Source organism: Aotus nancymaae, unplaced genomic scaffold, assembly GCF_030222135.1.
Source record: "Aotus nancymaae isolate 86718 unplaced genomic scaffold, 86718_ANA_hifiasm-v0.15.2.pri h1tg000007l, whole genome shotgun sequence".
NCBI classification, from domain to species: domain Eukaryota; kingdom Metazoa; phylum Chordata; class Mammalia; order Primates; family Aotidae; genus Aotus; species Aotus nancymaae.
Genome location: NW_026988418.1, coordinates 14,957,380 through 14,983,014, shown reverse-complemented (window position 1 = coordinate 14,983,014; position 25,635 = coordinate 14,957,380). Strand labels below are relative to the sequence as shown.

General features: G+C 40.1%; 1 protein-coding gene across 7 annotated transcripts in view; it reads right to left on the bottom strand.

Moving 5' to 3' along the window:
* Nucleotides 1–24,873, bottom strand: part of OSBPL9 (oxysterol binding protein like 9) — a 209,562-nt gene extending 184,689 nt beyond the window's left edge. For 4 of the 7 annotated variants that reach the window (XR_001104578.3, XM_012434518.2, XM_012434517.3 and 1 more), the window contains exon 1: nt 24,709–24,829. Coding sequence is in view for 5 of the 7 variants with exons in the window: in XM_012434518.2 (XP_012289941.2) it covers nt 24,709–24,819 (111 nt within the window). In the remaining 2 variants the exon portion in view is untranslated. Of the gene's footprint in view, nt 1–24,708 lie in introns of all 7 variants that reach the window. The other 3 variants (XM_012434521.3, XM_012434520.3, XM_012434524.3) reach the window with 2 other exon arrangements.
* Nucleotides 24,874–25,635: the final 762 nt, after the last annotated feature.

The following is a 25,635-nucleotide window of genomic DNA, read 5'->3' as shown; positions in this document are numbered from 1 at the left end:
TCATATGAATAATTGGAGCCAAAAAATTCAAATAAGATATTCTGCATTAGCAGTGGATGGTGGTAGAGATGAGAAGATATGGGTTATAGTTTTATTTCTTTGTATTGGGTTTTTTACAATTTTTTTTTAGTTCTACTGTATTTGTTTTGCCATTTTCAATTTTTAAAAACAGTAAGATTTTTTTTTTCAGGAGCAATTGTAAAAATTTATTAGCCTCTTTTTAACAGAAGAATCTACAACAAAATTTTCCCATAAATTTGTTTCCATAAAGAACTCAAATCATTTAGCCTCAATCTTGTTAGAGTTGCTACCTAGATTTTTGTTAGCCTAGATGTCGTTATCCACAGACATAGAAAGCAATTCTGTTAAGAACAAACCATTGGTCCTATCAGATAAAGTGGATGAACATTCCACAACAAAACATTATTCACTCAAAAAAATGTGTTAACATACATTTTTCCTTCAAAAGGGATCCAAACCTTGAAGGTAGCTGAAGAGAGAATTACTCATAAAAGTCCAATTCTTTATCTACGGGGCTTCTTTAGCTCAAAGTTAAAGAAAGCAGCACACATGTTTCACTGTTTTGGCTGTCTTTCAGAAAGGCACCATGGCTTCCTGGAATGAAAATAAGCCTGAGGCAGCATCAATCACTGTGGAAACTCCCCTTTTGATCAGAGACTAGACGGATGCCATCCAGCAAGCCATAGCAGATAGCTGGCTGATGAACTTTGACGACAGCAATGCTCGGAAGGACTAGGGGTGGAAACACGATTTTGACCTTCCAGAGTTGGTTACTACCATGTTGAACTTCCATGGTTCTGAAACCAGAGTTGCCCAAGCCAACTGAAGGAATCTGAAGGAGGAGCTCCTGCATCCTGGTCCACTGTCAAAGGAGAACTGTCACCACTCCACAGTTCTAGATTCCAAAGAGCCTACATTATTTGGAACTGACTAATTGGACTAAATTTTGGCAGTTCATATTGAACTACTAGACAAAGAATGGAGTTAATTTCAAGCATTTTCAGAACGTTGTAGGTATGATGGTGGGGACTTCTCAGTTTTCGCTGTTTGCCTGAACTTGTCTAAACACATTCCACAGAATAAGACTTAAGTCATCATTAGTTTCCATTTCCTTAATTAAGATGAAGTGACCATTTCTCGGAAGATGGAAGTATGTGACATTTGTATTTAATTAAATTCAGTTTAAATATTGAAAAAAAAAAAAAATGACCTGTTGGTCAGGCTGGTCTTGAACTCCTGACCTCAGGTGATCTGTCTGCCTCAGCCTCCCAAAGTGCTGGATTATAGGCGTGAGCCACCACATCCAGCCTATTATACTCATTTTATAACTAAGGAATAATGGCTCAGAAAGGTTTGAGTAACTTGTCCATGAACTCACAGATAGTAAGTGGGAGAAACAGGATTTGAACCCATAATTGATCCAAAAGCACATTTATACCACAGTCACTATAAACCTGGTTAAGTTTTCCTTAAAGGTTCTTCTGAATCAGAAAGGCTGGGTATAAAATCAGTGATCTTGAGAGAGATCCAAGATGGCTGATCACTAGCAGCTCGGGCACGTACCTCTCAGTGAAAGCACAGAGAACGAGAGGACGCCACACTTTCCGATGAATATTTGTTGCTCACGGACCAGGAGATTCCCAGTGGAGGAGCCCTAAGGGTCGCCAGAGTGACCCTTGTGGCCGGTGCGGCAGTTTTGCTGGCGCCTTAGCGCAGCAGTTCTAGGTGCAAAGTCCGGAGGTTCCCGGGCAGAAAAGCACCATCAATCTTAACACCGCTGTTTTGGCCGGCGCAGTGAATTGCTCAGATTTTGGCGCTGGGAATCAAAAGCTGGACGTCTGCTCAGAGACCTAGTTAGAAAGTAGGTAATTACAAAGACAACAGAGGGATAAATATATAATGAAGAGAAGAAACCAGCCTAAAAAGGCAGAGAATACTCAAAATCAGAATGCCTCTCCCTCTACAGGGGATCGCAATTCCTCATCAGTAATCGAACAAGGCTTAATGGAGAACAAGTGTGTTCCAGTAACAGAAGCAGGTTTCAAAATGTGGGTGATAAGAAACTTCTGTGAATTAAAAGAACTTGTTCTAACCCAATGCAAAGAAACTAAGAACCTTGAAAAAAGGTTTGACGAAATGCTAACGAGAATGGACAATTTAGAGAGGAATATAAGTGAATTGATGGAGCTGAAAAACACAACACGAGAACTTTGCAAAGTATGCACAAGTTTAAACAATCGAATTGATCAAGCAGAAGAAAGGATATCAGAAGTCGAGGACCAGCTCAGTGAAATGAAACAAGAAGACAAGATTGGAGAAAAAAGGATGAAAAGGAATGAGCAAAGTCTCCAGGAAATATGGGACTATGTGAAAAGACCTAATTTACGTTTGATAGGTATACCTGAATGTGACGAAGAGAATGAATCCAAGTTGGAAAATACTCTTCAGGATATCATTCAGGAAAACTTTCCCAACCTAGCAAGGCAGGGTAATATTCAACTCCAGGTAATACAGAGAATACCACAAAGATATTCTTCAAGAAGACCAACCCCAAGGCACATAATCGCCAGATTTATTAGGGTTGAAATGAAGGAGAAAATACTAAGGGCAGCCAGAGAGAAAGGTCAGGTTACCCATAAAGGGAAACCTATCAGACTTACAGCAGATCTCTCAGCAGAAACCCTGCAAGCCAGAAAAGAGTGGGGACCAATATTTAACATCCTTAAAGAAAAGAACTTTCAACCCAGAATTTCATATCCAGCCAAACTAAGCTTTATGTGCGAAGGAAAAATTAAATCTTTTGCAAATAAACAAGTACTTAGAGACTTCACCACCACCAGGCCTGCTTTACAAGAGCTTCTGAAAGAAGCACTATACATATAAAGGAACAACCAATATCAGCCTTTCCAAAAATATATCAAAAAGCAAAGAGCATTAACACAATGAAAAATGTACACCAACTAATGGGCAAAACAGCCAGCTAGCATCAAATGGCAGTATTAAACTTATATATATTCTGATTGGATAAAAAGCCAAAACCCATCGGTGTGCTGCATCCAGACCCATCTCATATGCAGCAATACACAAAGACTCAAAACAAAGAGAAGGAGGAAGATTTACCAACCAAACAGAGAGTAAAAATAAACAAATAAAAAGCAGGAGATGCAATTCTTGCCTCTGATAAAGTAGACTTTAAAGCAACAAAGATCAAAAGAGGCAAAGAAGGACATTACATAATGGCAAAAGGATCAATGTAACAAGAAGAGCTAATGATTCTATAGATCAACCAGACAGAAAATTAACAAGGACATCCAGGACTTGAACTCAGACCCGGAACAAGTAAACTTAATAAACATTTATAGAACTCTCCACTTCAAATACACAAAACATACATTACCACCTCACACCTATTCCAAAAGTGACTACATAATTGGAAGTAAATCACTCCTCAGTAATCGCATAGCATTTCATAGGTTTAAATGAAATATTGGTTAGCTGCTTGTTTGTTATTTTCTTCTCTTATTCCTTTCTGTCTACATCATTAAGTATAATTATTGGTATAAAAGTGGTTTTCAATACTCATTACTAAATTGCATTCTAGCCTGGGCAAGAAGGCAATACTCCTATTCTCTCTCTCTCTCTCTTCCTTTTTCTTCCTCTTCTTCATTCTTTTTTTTCTTTCTTAAAAAAAAAAAAAATCAGTGATCTTTCTGAAATCAGAGGAGTATGTCACCCTGTAAAGCCTCTCAGCAGTGCCTTAGAGGGTGGTACCCCTGACTTCTGAACCATCTCTAATATGTAAATTCCTAGGTCACTAGATTACAAACACATGTCCACGTCCCTTATCCCAAGACCTTTGGATCAGATGCATTTTGGAATTGACAATTTAATTAATTTAGTTATTTTAAAAATAGAGATGGGGTGTTACTCTGCTGCCCAGGCTAGCCTAGAACTCCTGGCCTCAAGTGATCCTTTCACCTCGGCCTCCCAAAATGCTAAGATTACAGGCAAGAGCCACTGTGCCCAGACTTCACGATTTTAGAAAGGTAACACAATTTGGGCTGGGCATGGTGGCTCATACCTGGAATCCTGGCACTTTGGGAGGCCAAGGCAGGAGGTTTACTTGGGCTCACAAGTTCAAGACCATTTTTGCCTGGGCAACATGGCAAAACTCCATCTTTACAAAAGATACAAAAATAAGCCTGGTGTGGCAGTGTGTGCCTGTAGTCCCAGCTACTCAGGAGGCTGAGGTGGGAGGATAGTTTGAGCCTAGGAGGCAAGAGGTTGCAGTGAGCTGAATTATGCCACTGCACTCCAGCCTGGGTGATAGAGGCAGACTTTGTCTTAAAGAAAAAAAAAAAAAAGAATGAAGTGGCGTCCAGACAAGGTAGAACATGCCTATATTTCTAGTTACTGGGGAGGGTGATGTGGGAGGATCACTTGAGTCTGAGGCTACAGTGAACCATGATCATGCCATTAAACTCCAGCCTGGGCAACAGAGCAAGACCTTGTTCAAAAGGAAAGGAAAAGAAAAGAAAAGAAAAGAGAGAGAGAGACAGAGAGAGGGAGGGAGGGAGGGAGGAAAGAAGGAAGAAAACAATTTTAGAAAGGATATATATATATATAGTACATAAACTGTGTCACCTGCAGTGAGGTCTAGGGTAGTCAAGGATATTAATTTCACAACCAAGCATATTAATATATCTACATTACAATATACAAATATTTATACTAAGCATGATAAATATTATAAATAGCCACACATCAGTTTGTGACAGGCTTTACTTCCAAATGAGAATATCATAGATTTACGGGAAGAAAATATTTTTAATTCAGAGCTTTAGGGATTCAAAATTGCAGGCAAAGGATTGTGGATTATGGACTTAGATTTAGTGGCCTATTACATTGTCAAGTCTCAGGTTTTTCACTGCTTTTAAAACAGGACAATTTTATCTTCAAGTCAGAATTTCAGGCCAAGAGATCAGTGAAGAGAACCACTTTCTTGGGGTTCAATTAAGTACAGCCATGATGACTTCGGGTTTTTGCATCCTTCATAACGTTAGATATTAAATACTAAATAGTAGCCCAAGTTCTATTCAGAGGGGCTTCAGACACAAGAATAACTCTGAAAAGCTGTCCTTTGGTTGGGGAGACCTGCATCTGTAAAGGTAATCTACATTAGTGGAATAACAGCAAGGCGCAAACACCTTGCTTTATCTAACCTAGGAAGATTAACTCACAGGAAAGTGAGACTAAAGTTCTGACATTTTTTTTTAATAGAGATGGGGGTTTATCTATGTTGCCGAGGCTGGACTCAAACTTCTGGGCTCAAGGGATCTTCCCAACTCAGCCTCTCCAGTGGCTGGGACTACAGGCATGAGCCACCACACTCTGCTCTAGACACACTTTTCAAGGTCTGACAGAGAAACTTTTCCCACAGGTAAAATGAACTACTGAGAGATCACAAGATCCTGCACAACAAGACAGCCCAGCCCTTGCTGGCAACATGATATGGTTTGGCTGTGTCTTCACCAAAATCTTATCTTGAATTGTAGCTCCTGTAATTCCCATATGTTGCAGGAGGGACCCAGTGGGAGATAATTGAATCATGGGGGCAGTTGCCCCAATACTGTTCTCATGGTAGTAAAAAAAGTCTCATGAGATCTGATGGTTTTATAAGGGGTTTCCCTCTTCCCTTGGTTCTCATTCTCTCTTTGCCTGCCCCATGTAAGACATGCCTTTCGCCTTCCGCCATGATTGTGAGGCTACCCCAGCCACATGGAACTGTGAGTCCACTCTTTTTCTTTATAAATTACCCAGTCTCAGGTATGGCTTTTTATCAGCAGCATGAGAACAGACTAATACACCATGTTTCCTCCCCTCACTCTCTCAACCTTGCAGCAACCCCCCTCCCCCACAACCCTAGGATCCCCCTAAGCCTCTATTCATTTCCATATGGTATAAAACTTCAGTTGGCCCTTCTTTGAGTCTCATATTTTGTATGGCTCCCATGCTTATGCACGTGAATAAATCTGTATACCTTTTCTCCTGTTAATCTGGCAACTGTCCACTCACTTCAGCAGATTTGGATTCAAACCCTGAGAGGGAATGTTGCAACTTCCCTACAACCTCAACGTAGATTTTTAATTTTTTTCAGATACTCACCCAAAATACTAAATATTGATTCATGTTTATTCACAAGAGTTGATTAAAGGAAATAATGAGGGAGAGTTAAACTCAAAGTGTTTTACGCTCCTCCACTATCAGTACTTCTCCCACCAAATTGTGAAATGACAATCCATTATTAACATTCAAGTTCACTCCTCTCTCAAAAATTGCCCAAGGACCTTTTTCCCTATTTAGCAAAGACTAATCCAGAGCCCAGAATAATAAGATTATAAAAAGGGAACAACAAGAAGAGCACTACAAAAATTTGTAGAATATAGAAAAATTTGTGCAACACACAAAAATGTGGTTAGCAAGAATAAGAGCCAGACCCATGAAATTTCAGATGCTTAGTCCTAATTCCAAGTCTCATCCTATAGACTCTAATTTAGAACAGGGTTATGCTCCCAAAGCTCCTTGCTCAAATCTGGAGCTTGGGACTTAGGAAAAATGTTCACAATGAAACTGTTAAAAACTATTTCCAAGCCAGGTAAGGTGGCTCACACCTGTAATCCCAGCACTTTGGGAGGCTGAGGTGGGAAGATCACTTGAGCCCAGAAGTTTGAGACCAACCTGGGCAACATAGTGAAGCCCCACCTCTACAATATTTTTTTAAATTAGCTGGTATAGTGGTTCACACCTGTTGGTTCCAGCTACCTGAAAGCTAAGAAAGAAGATTGCTTCAGCCCAATTGAGGTTGAGGCTGCAGTGAACCATGATCATGCCAGCCCTGTGACAGAGTGCAAGACTGTATTTTTATTTTATTTTGTTTATTTTATTTTATATTTTGAGATGGGTCTTGCTCTGTTGCCTAGGCTGTTGAAGTGCAATGGCAAGAACATGGCACACTGCAGTCTCTACCTCCCAGGCTCAAGTGATCCTTCTGCCTCACACCCATCCCCGCCCCCCAATCCAGTAGCTGGAACCATGGATGTACACCACCACACCTGGTTAATTTTCAATTTTTTTTTTTTTATAGAGACGGGGTCTCCTTACATTGCCCAGGCTGGTCTTGAACACCTGGGCTCAAGCAATCCTCCCATCTTGGCCTCCAAAATGCTAAGATTAGAGGTGTGAGCCACAGTGCCTGGCCTTATTTTACTTTTATAATAAAGATAAAAGTGGCCAGGCATAGTGGCTCATACCAGTAATCCCAGCACTTGGGGAGGCCAAGGCGGGTGGATCACCTGAGGTCAGGAGTTTGAGACCAGCCTGACCAACATGGCAAAACCACGTCTCTACTAAAAATACAAAAAATTAGTTGGGGCCACAGGAGCAGTTGACAGGTCCATATAGAGTCATCAAACATGTCAGACATGCAAAAACCTTGAAAAGGTATCTCAAAAAGGCCACTCTGGCCAGACACAGTGGTGCATGCCTGTAATCCCATTGCTTTAGGAGGTAGCAGAAGGAGGATCATTGAGCCCAGGAGTTTGAGACCATCTGGACAACAAGTGAGAGCCCAACTCTACAAAAAAGTTTAAAAAATTAGCTGAGCATGGTGGAGTGTGCCTGTGGTCCCAGCTACTTGGAGGCTGAGGCAGGAAGATCACTTGAGGCAGGAAGATAGCTTGAGCCCTACAGGTCAAGGCTACAGTAATTCCAGCTACTTGGGAGACAGGCAGGAGAATCACTTGAACCCGGGAGGCGGAGACCGCAGTGAGCCAAGATCCAGCCTAAGCGACAGAGAGACTCTGTCTCAAAAAATATAAAAAAAGACAGAAGTATTTTTTTAAAGGCAATTTAAAACCTCATTTTTTTTAATCAAGTCTAACTTTGCTTCAAAATTTATGGGTTTTCAAAAAGAAATGAAGGCAGGAGAGTTTAAATGACTTGCATTTTAAATAGTCACAGAGGATGTTGCCTATAAGAAATGTAAACTTACTCTCTTTACAGGTGACTAAAATTCCAAGGTAGACCCTATCTGCTTGGAGAATTTGCCACTGCTTTTCTACATTTATGCCACATAAATATAAAAAACCCATCACTCACAAATTCTGAGACTTTAGTATCTGCTCCCTGCCACTTCTCCCCTCAAAGTAGGCTTTCTGTTGAGATAAGAAGAAGAGTCCTTACATAATCTTAGCATTACAATAGATCACTGTAGTTTAGCAAGTCCAGTGCAGAAAGAAGTTTGTGATAATGATGTACATTATTTATCACCAGCCAGCAAACTAGTGATAACATGTTTATCATCATTCTAATCACTACTAATCCAGTATATCCCAGAAAGAACATTCTATTTGAAGTTAGACCTTGATCACACATATAGAAACTATTATGTGATACTCTTAAATTTCAATGTCTTCACTGTCCAAAGGAAACAATATCAACTACTTCACAGTACTGTTTGTGAGATTATAATAGAGCTGAAAATTTCTTCTTGCCTAATGATGTTGTAGCTGTTTTAATGCTGTAGTGCAATGCATTACTCATGTTGGTGGCAGTGCTATTGTAAACAAACCTACTGCACTGCCAGACATATAAAAGTATAGCACATACAATTATGTATAGTACATAATACTTGATAATGATAACTACATTACTTGTTTATATATTTACTATACTGTATCTTTATTGTTATTTTAGAGTATATGCCTTCTATTTTTATATATATTTAAAAGTTAACTGTAAAACAGCCTCAGGCAGGTCCTTAGGTAGGGATTCCAAAAGAAAGCATTGTTATCATAGGAGATTACAGCTCCATGTGAGTTACTGCCCACCTTCCAGTGGCATAAGATATACAGGTGGAAGACAGTGATATTGATGATTCTGACCCTATGTAGACCTCTGCTAAGGTGTTTGTATCTTACTTTTTGAAGCCACCTTTGCCAAAATTCTACCAGTGAGAAAATTATGGCAGTGGGGGAGATCTGCTCTGGCCAATGCCCTCTTGCTTTAGCTTTCAAGCTGCAATTATTTCTAGGCTTAAGCCAAGCTAACTTTGGGAGACATTTATAATTTAAAGGATAATAATCCTTCCCCAAAATTCAACTGCCTTTGTAAAGCCAATGAGAGACCACCAGTCTAGGAGATTAGAGGAGCCTGAATTCTGCTAAGATATAGACATAAATGATTGTCAGTCACTATTCTGGAGGTCACAATTACTTCTGCAAACAACATCACTATTGTAGAACCTAAGTTTGGTGGGGTTTTTTTTCTCTTTGAGACAGGGTCTTGCTCAGTCGCCCCAGCTGGAATGCAGTGGCATGATCATAGCTTACTGTAGCATCAACCTGCCAGGCTCAAGCGATCTTCCTGCCTCAGTCTCCAAGTAGCTGGGACCACAGGCACACTCCACCATGCTCAACTAATTTTTTAAATTTTTTGTAGAGATGGGCTGTCACTTGTTGCCCAGATGGTCTCAAACTCCTGGGCTCAATGATCCTCCTGCTGCTACGTCCCAAAGCAATGGGATTACAGGCATGCACCACCGTGTCCAGCCAGAGTGGCCTTTTTGAGATACCTTTCCAAGTTTTTTGCATGTCTGACAACTGATGGCTCCACATGGACCTGCCAGCCGCTCCTGTGGCCCCACCTAGAAGCAATTCAGCGCAAGAAGCCAGCTCCAACCCAACCAATCAACACTCCCCATACCCAAGGCCCCTGCCCACCAAACTGTCTTTGAAAAACTGCTAACCTCAGAGTGAGGCCGGCCTCGTGTCAAATAAACATTCTTTACTGTAATGCCATGGTCTCCATGAATTTACTGTAATGCCATGGTCTCCATTTCTCCATGGGCAGAAAGAACCTGTTGGGCAGTTGTATTTTTTTTTTTTTTTTTTTTTAACAAAAAAGAGCTTAAAATGAAAACATAAAATAAGAAAAGTTATAAATAGAAAAGAGTATACAGAATAAGGATATAAAGAAAATACTTTTGTACAGCTATACAATCTGTTTGTGTTTTAAATCCAAATGTGAATACAAAAGAGTCAAAAAGTTTAAAAAAAAATAAAAGTTTATTGAGTAAAGCACTACAGTAAGCTAAGGTTAATTTATTGAAAAAAGAAAAAAATATTTTATGTTTAGTGTTACCTAAATGTACGGTGTTTATAAAGTCTATGGTAGTGCACAGTAATGTCCCCAGCCTTCACATTCACTCACCACTCACTCACTGATTCACGCAGAGCAACTTCCAGTCCTGCAAGCTCCATTCATGGTAAGTGCTCTATACAGGTGTACCATTTTTAATTGTTTATACCATAGTTTTATTCTATCTTTTCTATGATTAGATACATTCAGATACATAAATATTTACCATTATATTACAATTACATAAAGTATTCAGTAGAGTAATAGTGTAGTACAGAAAATGACTACCCCAGAAAATATGGTATTTGGGCATGATGAGTGCTTTTGAAAATTGAAAGGCCTCAGAAATAAATCTTAGGATCAATGTCCCTCTAATCTTGTCTTGTTTCTCCCTGACCCAGTGCTGGGAGGGACTCTGGCATTTCCTTATCTTATCAAAAAAGTATTTTACCAAAAGAAACACAATTGTCTTCTATCCCCTTTCTGAAATCTCATTATCTATCACAGAAAAGAAGATTGAGAAATGCAACTAAACCTGGATGGACTTTTCTGTCTCCCTGGTCTATTCATTCTCCCCAATAAATCATTTAGTACCCTTTAAAAGAATTGTCTACACTCCCCGTCTCCTCCCTCCCCTGTGAAAAGGGGTATATAAACTACTGTACTCCATTAGGAGACTGAGGTAATCACTCCATAACTTCCCCTCCCCCATGCACATTGATAAATTTTTTTTGAGACGGAATCTGGCTCTGTCACCCAGGCTGGAGTGCAGTGGTGCAGTCTCAACTCACTGCAACCTCCACCTCCCAGTTTCAAGCAATTCTCCTGCCTCAGCCTCCTGAGTAGCTGGGGCTACAGGTGCATACCACTATACCGGGCTAATTTTGGTGTTTTTAGTAGAGACAGGGTTTCGCCATGTTGGCCAGGCTAGTCTGGAACTCCTGATCTCAGGTGATCCACCCACCTCAGCCTCCCAAAGTGCTGGGATTGCAGGCGTGAGCCACCATGCCCAGCCATATTAGTAAATTTGTATGCCTTTTCTCCTATTACTCTGCCTTTTGTCAGATGCTTTTCAGCAAACCTCCAAAGGTCAAAGTAGAAGTTCTCCCTTTGGCCCACCCATACAGTTTCACACTGTACAGGGCTGTAGCTTACCACACAGACTAGGTTTCTGACTAGATATGTAGTAAACTATATCATATAAGTTTTTGTAAGCACGCTTTATGACATTCACACAATGACAAAATCACCTAACAAATTTCTCAGAAGGTATCTCCCCACACTCCTGCCCCATTGTTAAGCAACCCACGACTATATTTACTGAAAAGTCACTAAGTGTCAGGCACTGCTCTAGATGCTGGAGATAAAATGATGAAGACAAATAAAGTCTCTGTTGTAATGGAACTTATATTCTATTAATACAAGAACAGAAACAGACAATAGGCAAGAAAAACAAAATAATTAAAGCAGGTTAACAATAAATGCCATGAAAAATCAAATGAAATCATTACGATAGTGACTGACGGTGAGAGGCCTACTTTAGATGGTTTGTTATAGAAAGGCTTCTCTGAGCAGTGACATATGAATGAAAACCTGTATAAGTAATCAACCACACTAGACCTAGGGTACCAACAGTCCAAGAAGACAGAAAACATGCAGAGTTCCTGAGGCAAGAACAAGTCTGAAGAACTTCCAGGGAACAGAAGAAAAACTAAAGTGGATAAAAAGTGGCAAGTGAAGGCTGGGCGCGGTGGCTCACACCTGTAATCCCAGCACTTTGGGAGGCAGAAGCGGGTGGATCACCTGAGGTCAGGAGTTCAAGACCTGCCTAGCCAACATGGTAAAACACCATCTCTACTAAAAATACAAAAATTAGCCAGGCGTGGTGGTGTGCACCTGTAATCCCAGTTACCCAGGAGGGTGAGGCAGGAGAAATCACTGGAACCCGGGAGGCAGATCACAAAGTCATAGTAAAGTCATAGTAAAAAAATTTGGATCCTTCCTTCCTTCCTCCTTTCCTTCCTTCCTTCACTCACTGCAACCTTCGCCTCCCAGGTTTAAGCAATTCTCCCACTTCAGCCTCCCAAGGTATTGAAATTACAGGCATGAGCCACTGCACCAGGCCACTGTAGGAATTTTAGTCTCCCAAAGCCAGATGACTAAAATCTTATTAAGATGAAGGAAAATGTTATATTTCACTCATGTGCCTCTTGAAGAAATACAATACAAAATGGTACAATAAATTACACAGAAAAATCTTAAAATGCTTTTAGGTTGTAGAGTATCATGTATAAAATGATTCTATTTATGTAAAGTACACAGATGTGTATTTGTGCATAAAGAGTTGTTAGGAAAGCTATTCTTCAAAACACAGATAAGTAGGATTTCAGGTGGGACTTTTCTTCCTTCTACTGTATAGATCTTCCACTATAGTTTGAGTCTTCTTTTACAAATTTATAATACAGCGACAGTCCTTTCTTAAGAAAAAAATAGACCTTCATCAGTACAGTAGTGGAAAAATAATTAAGAATACATTGTCACCTCTTCAAGAACAGTAAAATAAGTTTTAAAGCTGTAAAACAGTAATCGGTGTCATCAAGTGGTGTAGAGACAGCGCTAAGATTAAGAGCGAAGAAGCACCTGTTGAGTTTAGCAACAAAGCTATCACTGGGGACCTCTGCTGGAATTTTCAGTGAAATGTGGAGGTAAAAAAGAGTGCTGTCGAGTAAATGCAAGATGGACTAATAGAGACAGGGATTTCAACAGATATATGTATATTGAGGAAGACAGGTTACGATATTTCTAGGAAGACACAGAAATAGGAGAGACATTTTTCAATGTAGGAGAGATGAACGTGTTAAATCATTAATGAAAAAGTCAGTCCAACCTAAAATTCCTATGTAAATTCAAAGGACCCGGAATAGTCAAAACTATCTTGAAAAAGAACAAAGAAAGTTAGAGGATTTGCTGGGCACGGTGGCTCACGCCTGTAATCCCAGCACTTCGGGAGGCTAAGGCAGGTGGATCACGAAGTCAAGAGATCGAGACCATCCTGGCCAACATGGTGAAACACTGTCTCTACTAAAAAAAAAAATAGAAAAATTAGCAGGGCATGGTGGCACACGCCTGTGGTCCCAGCTACTCGGGAGGCTGAGGTGGAAGAATCGCTTGAACCCAGGAGGCGGAGGTTACAGTGAGCCGAGATTGCGCCACTGCACTCCAGCCTGGCGACAGAGCAAGACTCCGTCTCAAAAAGACTCCGTCTCAAAAAAAAAAAAAAAAAAAAGGAAGTTAGAGGATTTACATTTCCCAATTTCAGAACTTACTACAAAGCTTCAGTAATTGAGACAGTATAGTACTGGCGTAGTACAGACAAATATGTCAATGGAATACAACTAACAGTCCAAATACAAATCTTCACATTTATGGTTAGCTAACTGCCAACAACAATGCCAACAATGGAGAAAGAAGTCTTTCCAACAAATGGTGCTGGGATAACTGGATATCCACATGCAAAAGAATAAAGGTGAACCCTTACCTTGCCATATTAAAAAAAAACTAGCCAGGTGCAGCGGCTCACACATATAATACCAGCACTCTGGGAGGATGAGACAGAAGGATCATTTCAGGAGTTGGAGAACAGTGTAGGCAACATGCAAGACCCTATCCTCTAAAATTAAAAAATTAGCTCACATAGTGACACAAGCCTATAGTCCCAGCTATTCAGGAGGCTGAGGTGGGAGGATCACTTGCCCTGGGAGGTTGAGGCTGCTATAAGCCATGATGGTGCCAGGCTGGGAGACAAAGAAAGACCTTGCCTCAAAACAGACAGACAAACAAACAAACAAACAAACAAACAAACACCACCACCAACAAAAATGGATCAGATCTACGTATTATAGCTAAAATATACAACTCTTAGAAGTAAACATAGCTATGAAACTTTGTGACTTTAGATTAAGCAATGATTTCTCAGATATGACATTAAAAGCATAAGCAGCAAAACAATAGAAAAATTGGACATCATCAAAATTAAAAAATTAAAGATGGCCAGGTATCATGGCTCACACTTGTAATCCCAGAACTTTGGGAGGCCAAAGCAGGAGTATCACTTGAGTCCAGGTGTTCAAGACCAGCCTGGGCAACACAGTGGGACCCTATATCCACACACACACACACAAAAATACAAAAATTGGCTGGTGTGGTGGCACATGACTGTAGTCCCAACTATTCAAGAGGCTGAGGCAGGAGGATTCCTTAAGTCTGGGAGGTCAAGGCTGCAGTGAGCTGTGATAGCATACTGTGCTCCAGCCTGCATGACAGAGCGAGATGTGGTCTTAGGGAAAAAAAAGAAAAAAAGCAACAGGCTATCTAAAAATGTCTGTATAAAATGGTTACAACTGTTTGTCATATTGCATAATAGCAATATTCTTAAATAACAAAAATCTGTAGTGAGGAAGTTAAATAGAGAGGAGAGAAAGCAGAGAGAGGAGAAAATCTATAGACTGAGATTCCTGAAAAGTTTGTAAGCAAATGGAATCCAGAACACAGGATTACCTCTTCCACTATGATAGGGAAAGGTAAAAGCAAGGATAGAGGAAAATAGATATATTAAAATAGGTGAGAGAACAAGGAGTTGAGAGTGTTCCCACCAAATGGACTACAGTCTGTGGTAAGCATGACATCTCCTATGAGTGATGGAGGAAAAAAGAGGATTGAGAAACCGGAGAGCTGCCAGAGCAACAGATCACATTTTTATCCAGAATATTTTCACCCAGCTGTGCCATAACAGTACCGCTAAAATAAAATACAAGAAATAAGTAGATAATCTTATCATGGGGCCTCAATGGAACAAAACTCCAAGAAACAGAGAATCAACATTTATAATAATTTTAACATTGTCATGTGAATAGAAAAAAATTAATTATGAATATCTGGAAATACTTTCCTTGAATATAATTCCATTTATATGATCCCATGTAACGTAAATTTACCTTCTGCAAGTAAATTCCATTTTTCAAATAATCCTGGGCTGGGCACAGTGTCTCACAGTTATAATCACAGCACTCTGGGAGGCTGAGGCGAGTGGATAGCTTGAGCTCTGGAGTTCGAGACCAGCCTGGCCAACATGGTGAAACCCCATCTCTACCAAAAATACAAAAAGTTAGCCAGGTGTGGTGGTGCATGCCTATGGTCCCAGTTACTCTAGAGGCTGAGGTGAGGTGGGAGGCAGAGGTTGCAGTGAGCCAGAATCACGCCACCACACTCCAGCCTGGGTGACAGAGCAAGACGCCGTAACAAAAAAAAAAAAGAAGAAGAAGATAATCCTTTACAATTAAATAAATGAGAAGGAAAACAATTGATTGGGGTGGCCATGTCTTTGTCTGTATTTCTCTATAAACAGTAAAGGAAATTCAATCCTTAATCTAAATAACTTGTACACTATTCTAGTTTTTAATTGTGATCACCTATTTGAAAATCTAATCCTTCCAACCAGCATGGTCTAGATTAGTTAAAAATAAATTTAACTTAATTTAAAAAAGAAAATCTAATCATACAATTGCCACATTTGGAGTGGCATATTTAAGAACAACTCTGCATCTTTCTACAACTTAATACCATTAAGAAAACTGCTTGCAATAATTTAAAAAAGAAAATCTAATCATACAATTGCCACATTTGGAGTGGCATATTTAAGAACAACTCTGCATCTTTCTACAACTTAATACCATTAAGAAAACTGCTTGCAACAGAAGCAAGAATTGACTGCTTGTCTGATAAAACACAGGAAGCAAAAGATCACACACAGTTCCACAGGCTCTGGATGACTAAACAAAAAACCTCTGTTGTTAACATAAACTCAATCAGGTTTTACATAAACTGTGGAAACATACATATTTGCTATTAGTATATTCTGTAAAAACCTACAAGGCTGTGTAAACAAGAATTCCAAACAGCCTTCTGCATCTCGCTCACCTATAAGTCTAGTTTGAAGAGCCACTCATAATCTATTCACTAGGAGAATAGTAGCTTCATTGTAGGGCTTGAAGATTATAATGTTCAGTACTGCCATTAAGGAGTGTACAAGCTTGCTGTACAGATAAAGAATGTACTAGAGATATGGTTAGTTAATTGTAGCAGATGTAAAATTATTAATGCCCAAAAGAATTATATGAGCAAGGCTCAGGAGTTTTAGAAAAGGGAAAAATCAAGACTGTCTAAAGTATTCAAGAAAAGTAAAAGATATAAAATTTCCAAATAATTCTTCCCACTGATACTACTTACTATCTTAGGGAGTTTCTTTATGTCTTTTCAGGGCATTTAGATTTATTTTTAATTTTATTTGTTTATTTATTTTGAGACAGAGTCTTGCTCTGTTGCCCAGGCTAAAGTGCAGTGGCGCGATCACTGCAACCTCTGCCCTCTGGGTTCAAGTAATTCTCCTGCCTCAGTCTCACAAGTAGCTGGGATTACAGAGGTGCACCACCATGCCTGGCTAATTTTTGTATTTTTAGTAGAGATGGGGTTTCACCATGTTGGTCAGGCTTGTCTCAAACTCCTGGCCAGCTCCTGGCCAACTCCTGGCCTCAAGTGATCTGTCCACCTCAGCCTCCCGAAGTGCTGGAGGATTACAGGCATGAGTCACCATGTCTACCCCGTTTAGATTTAGATACAATTTTTCTTTTGTTCCTTATATAATTCTAAAGCTAGTCTATTAGATTTCGACTACTAAAATGTACCATGTAGCCCGCCACAGTGGTTCATGCCTGTAATCCCAGCAATTTGGGAGGCTGAGGCAGGTGGATCACCTGAGGTCAGGAGTTCAAGACCAGCCTGGCCAATGGTGAATCCCTGTCTCTACTAAAAATACAAAAATTAGCCAGGCGTGGTGGTAGGCACCTGTAATCCCAGCTACTCGGGAGGCTGAGGCAGAATTGCTTGAACCCAGGAGGCAGAGGTTATAGTGAGTGGAGACTGCACCATTGCACTCCAGTCTGGGTGGCAGAGCAAGACTTTGTTAAAAAAAAAAAAAAAATACCATATATAGGCACAATAAAAATCATATTTGATATATTCAAGAATGGTTTACTTAGAAAAGAATAAATTTGCTTTTAAATATTTGATAGGAGTGGTGCTGATATCTTTCTAGGAGAATCTAAGACTACTTCTTTTACATATTTGCAAGAGAAATACATACAGTTAAAGCTATTCGAAAATCTAAAATCCAAGAATTAGATGGTAGATTTTTTTATCATCTACTAAACATCACTAAAGACTGCCAAATAACACTTAAATGTGTTTTGACTAGCAGTGGTTTTAAAATGCAAAGTCATAAGTCTCTTCCAGACAGTGTGTAACAACATTAGATTTCTCTAATGACTCCTTTTACAAAGAGTATCTTGAGTAGCCCAAGTAACTTACTAATTCAGTTTCTAACCTTCTCTCCAAAAGCAACACAAATCAAGAAAGAGGGTTAAACACTTGTGGGTAATGACTAAACAAATCATATTTAGCTATTCCTTTTTCCAGTTTCCAGTGTCATTGTCCTAAATCTTTACTATATTCCTTGTGTATTGACTGTATCCTCATTTTTAACATGGACCTTGCTTCCCACCCCTACAACATTTAAGCATATTCCTATTTGAGAAACTGTTCCCCTCCATTCCACATTCCATAACCTCTTTGTTCCTTCTACCATAAAACATCTTGAATAATGCCCATTCACCTCATATTCTTCCTACCTCCTATTTACTCTTCAAGCCACTCCAACCTGCATTCCATACCTACCACTCCATGGAAACTGCTCTCCCTAAGAACATCAATGATGTCCAAGTTGGTAATTCCAATGAATATGCTTTAGACCTCATCTATTTAATCTTTTCAGCAGTACTCAAGCCAATTTATTACTTCCACCTTGCCATCCATGACTGGCAAGGTAGAAGTAGTAAATTTTTCTGGTTTTTCTTACATCTCTGGAATCCCTTTTCACTCTCCTGTACAGGCTTTTTTCCTCTGCCAATCCCTTAAATTGTGATTGTGGTGGTTTAAAATCTGTCCAAAAATTATTTTCAAAAGGTAAAGCCTAATTCCCCTCCTCATGCCTGAAATTTCCATCCCCAGGAGCATGAGTGGAACTTAATGGATTGTTTCTAATGAACAGAATAAGGCAGAAGTGGTGGTCTCTGACTAGATCATAAAGGGCATTGAGGCTTCCTCTTTGCTCTCACTTGGATCACTCCTAGGTAAAGCCAGCTGCTCTGTCATGATGACACTTAAGCAGCTCAATGGAAAGGCTACCTGGTGAGGTACTGAGGCCACCTTCCAACAGCCAGCAAGGAAGTGAGGCTTTCTGACAACAGCCATGTGAGTCATCGTGAAAGCTGATCCTCTAGCTCCAGTAAAGCCTCTCAGATGACTGCAGCACTGGTTAATATATTGACTACAATTTCATAAGAGACCGAGAGCCAGAACTCAAAGTTCTGACCCACGGAAACTATGAGGTAACAAACTGTTGTTTTAAGTTGCTATGTTTTGGAGTAATCAGTCATAACGCAATAGATAACTAAATCCAGTGGTATTTTCCACAGTCCTATCCAAAGATCTCTATTCTACTCACCCTTTCAACTCTCCATATATGAAAAACTGAAATACTATTTGAAATAATATTTATCAGCAGCCCAGATTTATTTTTTTGATTGATAAGAGGATATGCAGCCCAAATATTTGTCCTAAGCTCCAGACTTAACGCATCTTTATGTCAATTTCAACATGCCCCAAAGCAACCACTTTTCTCCCCCAACCTGTTCTTCTATCTTCCTATCATTCATCCAGCTCAAGCTGAAAACCTAGATGTCTTCAGACTCTTCGCCTTTCACTCACATCCAATCACTATATCCCATCAAAAGCGACCTCCTGATTACTTCTCTGCAACCATATTCTTTAAAAAAACAACACATTTCACCTGAACCTACTGATCAATTTTAACTCATAGAGAGACAAGCTGACATGTGCCTCTTGATTTGATAGGTTCCACCTATCAAGTATTCTTGCCCAAAAGAAAAAAATAATAAATTTGATTAAGCTTTCAGCTCAAATTATCAATTTATATAGGAAATACAGAGGACAAAGGAGTATGTTTAAACATACCAAAATGATGCTTCCAACAAAATCCAAAATGTGGAAAACTGTACAGTATAAATGACCTGGTGTCTTAGACAAATAAATGGCCAAGAGAAAAAGAGGGAGAACTAGAGATTAAAGGAGACTTTATAAGCAGATCTTGTTTGGAATTCTGACCCAAACAAACTGGTATGGAAGAAATGTTTGTGACATTCTAGGAAACTGAATAGACTGGATATTTGATATTAATAAATACTACTATTTAGCTATAATAAAAGCATTTTGATAACATTTTTTGAAAGAGAGGAACTCTAACTTTTTTTTTTTTTTTTGAGATGGAGTCTTGCTCTGTCACCCAGGCTGAAGCACAATCTCGGCTCACTGCAACCTCTACCTCCTGGTTCAAGTAATTCTCCTTGAACTGGAGAGGCTGAATTCTCAGCCTCCCAAGTAGCTGGGATTACTGGCACCTGCCACTGCCCCTGGCTAATTTTTGTATTTTTAGCAGAGACCATGTTGGCCAGGCTGGTCTTGAATTCCTGACCTCAGGTGATCCCCTGGCCTTGGCTTCCCAAAGTGCTTGGATTATAGGCGTGAGCCACCGTGCCTGGCCACATACTGAAATATTCACAAAGAAATAATACAGTGTCTGGGATCTGCTCTAAAAATAATTCAGTAGAGGAGGAAGGAGTTAATGGGAGAACTAATAAAACAAGATTGGCCATATGTTGACATTTGTACAAGCTGGATGAAATGAATTCATTTTACTGTCCTCTTTACTTTCATGAACATTAAAATTTTTCTATAATAAGGTGGACACAGTGGCTCATGCTATAATCCCAACATTCTGGGAGGCTGAGGCAGGTGGACTAATTGAGCCCAGAAGTTCGAGACCAGCTCGGCAACATGGTGAAACCCCATCTCTATCAAAAATACAAAATTAGCCAGTCTTATACCTCGGTTTCAAAATAAATAAATAAACAAAGTAGATTTAAATTTTTTTAAAATTTCTATAATACAAGTTTTTTCAATAATACAAGTTTTTACAACACTGAAATAGCTCTCCACTGCCCTGGGGATAAAGTTCAAATTCCTTAACATGGTTTGCCAAGAAAGCCTTTCATTATCTGTCCCCCTGCTTAGCTCTCCAGTTCATCTCTCACTACTACCTACCTCTCATTACTACCTACCTCACAGCCCAACAACCTTCAGGACTGACAAGCTGCTTACTCTTGTCTCCTCCAAAAAACTTGTATTCCCTTGTCTCAAGCACTTCTCCCTCTCTGCTTATATGGCTAATCTCTACCCATCATTCAAGTCATAACAAGCCTGCTTCTTCAAGGAAAGCTTTCCTAACCCTCCAACACTTAGTCAAGCAGCCCACCTATGTATCCCCCTGTGCTTCCCCTATCACAGCTCTTATCCAGTATGTCTCCCAACATATTATAGGTACCATGAGAGCATGAACAATTTCCATCTTATTTGCCACTTTAATGCCATTTCCTAACACAGTGCCGGGCACACAGTAGGTACTCAGTAACCTTTGATAAATTAACAAAAGGCACAAATTCCACTAAGTTTCTAACCTTCCAAATCTTCATAGATCTATATCTCCCCCAATTTTCCTTCCTTTCACATCTTCTTTGGTGATCATCTGCCACATAGACAATTGGTTGTTCACATAGTATTCCCAAATTTATATCCTTAACTCTCCCTGGACATTTTATCTAATAAAAATTCAACTAATAAATTCTGTGCTATATTCCAACAGATCATCTCCAGGCCTGACCTCATGGCTCCAAATACCTTCTGGGCATAATCTCCTGTTACCTCTCACACACACCTTAATACTAGAGCTGCTCAGAAATTCTCAATATTCTCTTAATGCACCTTGTGTTCTCAAGCTTCCCAGTCTGTGCATATCCTTTCCCATTACCTGAAATGCCCTTCTTCTCTTCTACCTTTATCCTTTTAGTCTCAGCCCAAATATCTCTCTGGTCTTTTCCAGGCAATGTTCCCACAGCACTCTGTTCTTTTTTCTATTGCAGAATTTGGCATATTGTTTTGAAATGATGTTTAGGTATCCGCTCTGCTAGACTGTGAGTTCCTACATAGGAGAATTATCTCTCCTTCATGCTTGTACTCCTATTATATAAAGTACAATGCCTGTTATAGTCAGCCTTATATAAATGCTTGCTGGAAGAACTATGGTACATTAGATTTCTAATAAATAAGAGAGAGAGCTAGAGCTGAAAAGACTGCCTAAATCTACTTTCCTAAAGGAAATAATCAGTTTCCCTGTTCCTGTATTGGGCAGAATAAAAATATAACAAGCTCTTTTTAAAAAACTAAAGACTCACAGATTACTAAAACAAAAGAAATTATGAAACAAAATAAAAGAATAAAGACCATTCCATCCCCTGAGACCAAGTCTGGAGAGGACACAGGCTGAAGTGAGGCTTGGGTTAATCTATTCTGTCCACAACAAGCCCAACGACCCTAACCCAATCCTGAGATTATCTCAGTAACAATGCTCAGTGAGGCCAACTCTAAAGCAAGGCCACTCTAGTCAGGGTTTTCAGGACCACCCTAGAATATATTTACAACCACAGAGACAGACAACAGGCCAAGTGATTTTGGAAACAAGAAATAAAGTTATGCTATTTACTGCCTTGCTTGGAAGGCTATACAACTAATTCAGATATCCTTTCTGGAAGATGTGGCTCCAAGTTATTCCACGTGCAAATCATTAACAGGTACCTTCAAATCCTTCAGAATTCGAATGGACTGAAATAATGTCACATGTGTAGAATTCACTGCCAATATCCAATGTGGCTCCTACTTTCCCTTTTAAATAAATACCTATCTTTTTCCCATCTTTACTGAACCTTCTCTAATTTGAGATTAGGTATCATTTTATTTTCACAAGATGGTACAACAATTGTCTGCTGTTTCTCTGTAAGCAAATATTTTAATACCAAAGAATTAGAAGAGAAAAAAAATCTTCTGAATAGCCATTAGTGAGAAACATGGTACTTCCTTCTGCTGGCAAGGATAATGTTTTATGGAATCTAGTCACAGAAAGAAGGATAAATACTAAGGAGGAAAAAAAGGATTTTTTTTTTTTTTAAATCCTGTATTTAGCTATTAAGACAAGGAGATATTTGTCCAAGTATTCAAAAACTAAAAGGGCAACAAAGCAGAAAAAGGATACGTGAAAGGAAGAAAAAGAGTAGAAAGGAAGATTCTTTCTGGGCTAGGCATTCCTAAGAACCTCAGCTTGGGGCCTCTCCAGTACGGTCCTAGATTCAGATCCACACAAATCGGATTTGTAGAGTAACTTAATTGCATAGTGCCACTAATTGAAATCATTCTATCTTGAATTAGGTCCGTAGGATTTTCTGATTATCACATCTACTGAAACCCAATATTGCTTTTACTTTATCTGGGCCATGGCTTTCATAATTCTGAGTTTTCAGGATATAATATTCAGTTGCCTCTCTTTCATGCCTACCTAAAGACAATCTTGAAGAATGTGTTTAAGACTCATTACGGTTTAGTCTTTTTCCCTTTAAAAACTATGTAGAGAAAGAAAGCTGACAGCTGAAGGATGATGCAAGTAATACTTTTACTCTTGCAAGCTTGCCTTTAGTAACTCACAACTTACACTTCTCCTTCCTGTAGTGAAAGTGAAGTTTAGTAGAAAAAGTCAATAATCTGGCATCCCAATTCCACCTCTTAGTGCTATGTGATGTTGAGTAAATTGTTTTAAAAGCCTGGAGCCTCAGATTTCAAAATTGTAACTGGGGATATTAAATGGAGATAATGAATAACCACCCTGCAGAGTTATTAGGAATAAAATGAATTAAAGGACTCACTAAGCTAGTATATAAGCTCCAGAGAAGAGGAACAGTGTCTTAATTACTGTTCATTCTTGCTGGCATGAAAACGCACATACCAGCTCAATTATATATATATATATATTTTTACTTTGGTCTCTTTTCTTCTGCAAACCAGCTCAATAATATTTTTTAAATGAACAAATAAATTAAGTGTACCCTTTCTCTCATGAACATTAATCCTTCTTCCATAATCATATGTTTTTCTTTCTGTCTTCTATTATGTTCTAAAGCTTTTTGGGCATTATATTTTGTCCTTTTAAGTGTTTTCTTCCCTCATATCGGCTATCGTTAACTATACATCATTAAGAGAAAGTAACTTTCTAAGTAATTTATCTCCCTAATACACCCACCCTCCATATCGAATGCGATGAGGGTGGAAGGGATAGTCAAAACTTAAGATTTAAGGCCAGGCGCGGTAGCTCAGGCCTGTAATCCCAGCATTTTGGGAGGCCAAGGCGGGCGGATCATGAGGTCAGGAGTTCAAGACCAGCCTGGCTAACATGGTAAAACCCTGTCTCTACTAAAAGTACAAAAATTAGCTGGCTGTAGAGTGCACACCTGTGATCCCAGCTACTCGGGAGGCTGAGGTAGAAGAATCGCTTGAATCTGGGAGAGGAAGGTTGCAGTGAGCCGAGAACGCGCCACTGCACTACAGCCTGGGCGCCAGAGTGAAATACCGTCTCCAAAAAAAAAAAAAAAAAAAAAAGATTCATAGCAATTTATCTACTTGTCCAAGGCCACCAGCTTATGTTAACAGTGAAGCCCTGAGCCCAGACTTCCGCGGAATATAATTATAAGGGGAAACTGCACTATCCCCTCTCTCTCTGCGCTGACAAGAGACTGTAGTGTAGGAAATCCTCGGTTCTCAAAAGTTAAGGCGTCGTTTGAGCTCGCCTCCCGCTGAATAGAGGCGTGCGTCCCTTGAATGAGACACACAACCTGAACAGACCGGAGGAATTTCGGACCCCCTGGTGTTGCCCGAGGGCCGGTCACCTTTGGACCTGTCCCGGCTCCTCTGGCCACTCCTCCGAGGAAGCAGAGCTCTTCAATCCCTGGAGGGAAGCTAAGGGGTGCGGCCGACTACAGGGCCTTGGTGGGACAGTATAAAGTCCATGACAACATATGAAGACGGCATGAACCACACGACTGGACCTTTTAAATCATGGCTACGACCACCCTTACCCACTCACAACCGTGCCGGACCCCACCACCGCTTAAAGAAGACCCTAAAAAAGAAACTTGGCTCACCTCCAACCCATAAATCAGACAGTCAGTTTCTATTTATTGGCTGCGCCCCTATCTCCCTCACCCTCATTGGCTGTCTGAGACGTAAAACCCTCCCCCATAAGGGAACCCTCTCGTACGGCGGCACCCCCAGACTAGCAACCTCAACTCAGCCACCTAAAACCCCGGTCCCCCAGGAAACGCGGCCCCAAGGCGCCCGGAACTGAGCCCTCTAAGGACTCACCGTGTAATAGGAGAGCAGTCCTGCATTGTAGTCCAGCACGAACCAACGGTACTGCCAGCCCTTCATCACATTAGTCCATTTGCTCAGCGGACCTTCCATGATGGACGCCATCTTAGGAGCCGCCAATGACAACAAACGGCCTGACGTCACTCGTCTATATGGCATTCAGCACGAGGGGGGCGGGGCCTCCCGGGGCGGAGCGGGTCCTGGGCGGGGCCAGCGGATGCTCCTCTGCGCAGACTAGCCGACCCACGCCCCCAGCGATCAAGTCAAACATGCTTTCTTTGGGTGCCTATTGTGTGTTGAACTCCATGCCAGGGATGCGAGAATGCAAACGTGAATACTGCTGTTAAGATTATTTATAATCTGCCATGGTATTAGAGTAAAGAAAAAAATATTATTCATGAACATATTAATTCTACTAGCCGCAATGATACATTCCACTTTCAAAAGATTTCATATCTGATATTCATTTATGCATTCATTCCACAAATCCATTCATTTAATAAATAGTCGCTGTTTTGTGCTAGGTATTCTTCCAGGCATTGGGGATACAGCAGAGCCTTCGTGACAGGTGAGGGGAATGGTAAAATAAATAGCAAATTATATCGTACATTAAAAATTCATAAATGCTATGGAGAAAAACATAAGCAAGGAAAGAGAGAGCGTTGGGCTTGCTATTTTAAATTCCCAAACGGAAAGCCTGAACGAGAAGGTAACTTTTAAGCAAAGAACTGAAGAAAGTGAAGGAGGGAGCCTGGTAGAAGAGCCTTCCAAGACGAAAGAATAGCAAATGCAAAGACCAGATGTTAGGAGTGAGCGTGGCATCTTGAGGCATCAGCAAGGAGGTCAGTGTAGGTGGAGCAGTGAACCAGGGAAGAAGAGGTGGGAGACAAGGTCAGAGAAGTAGGGTTAGATCACTAACAG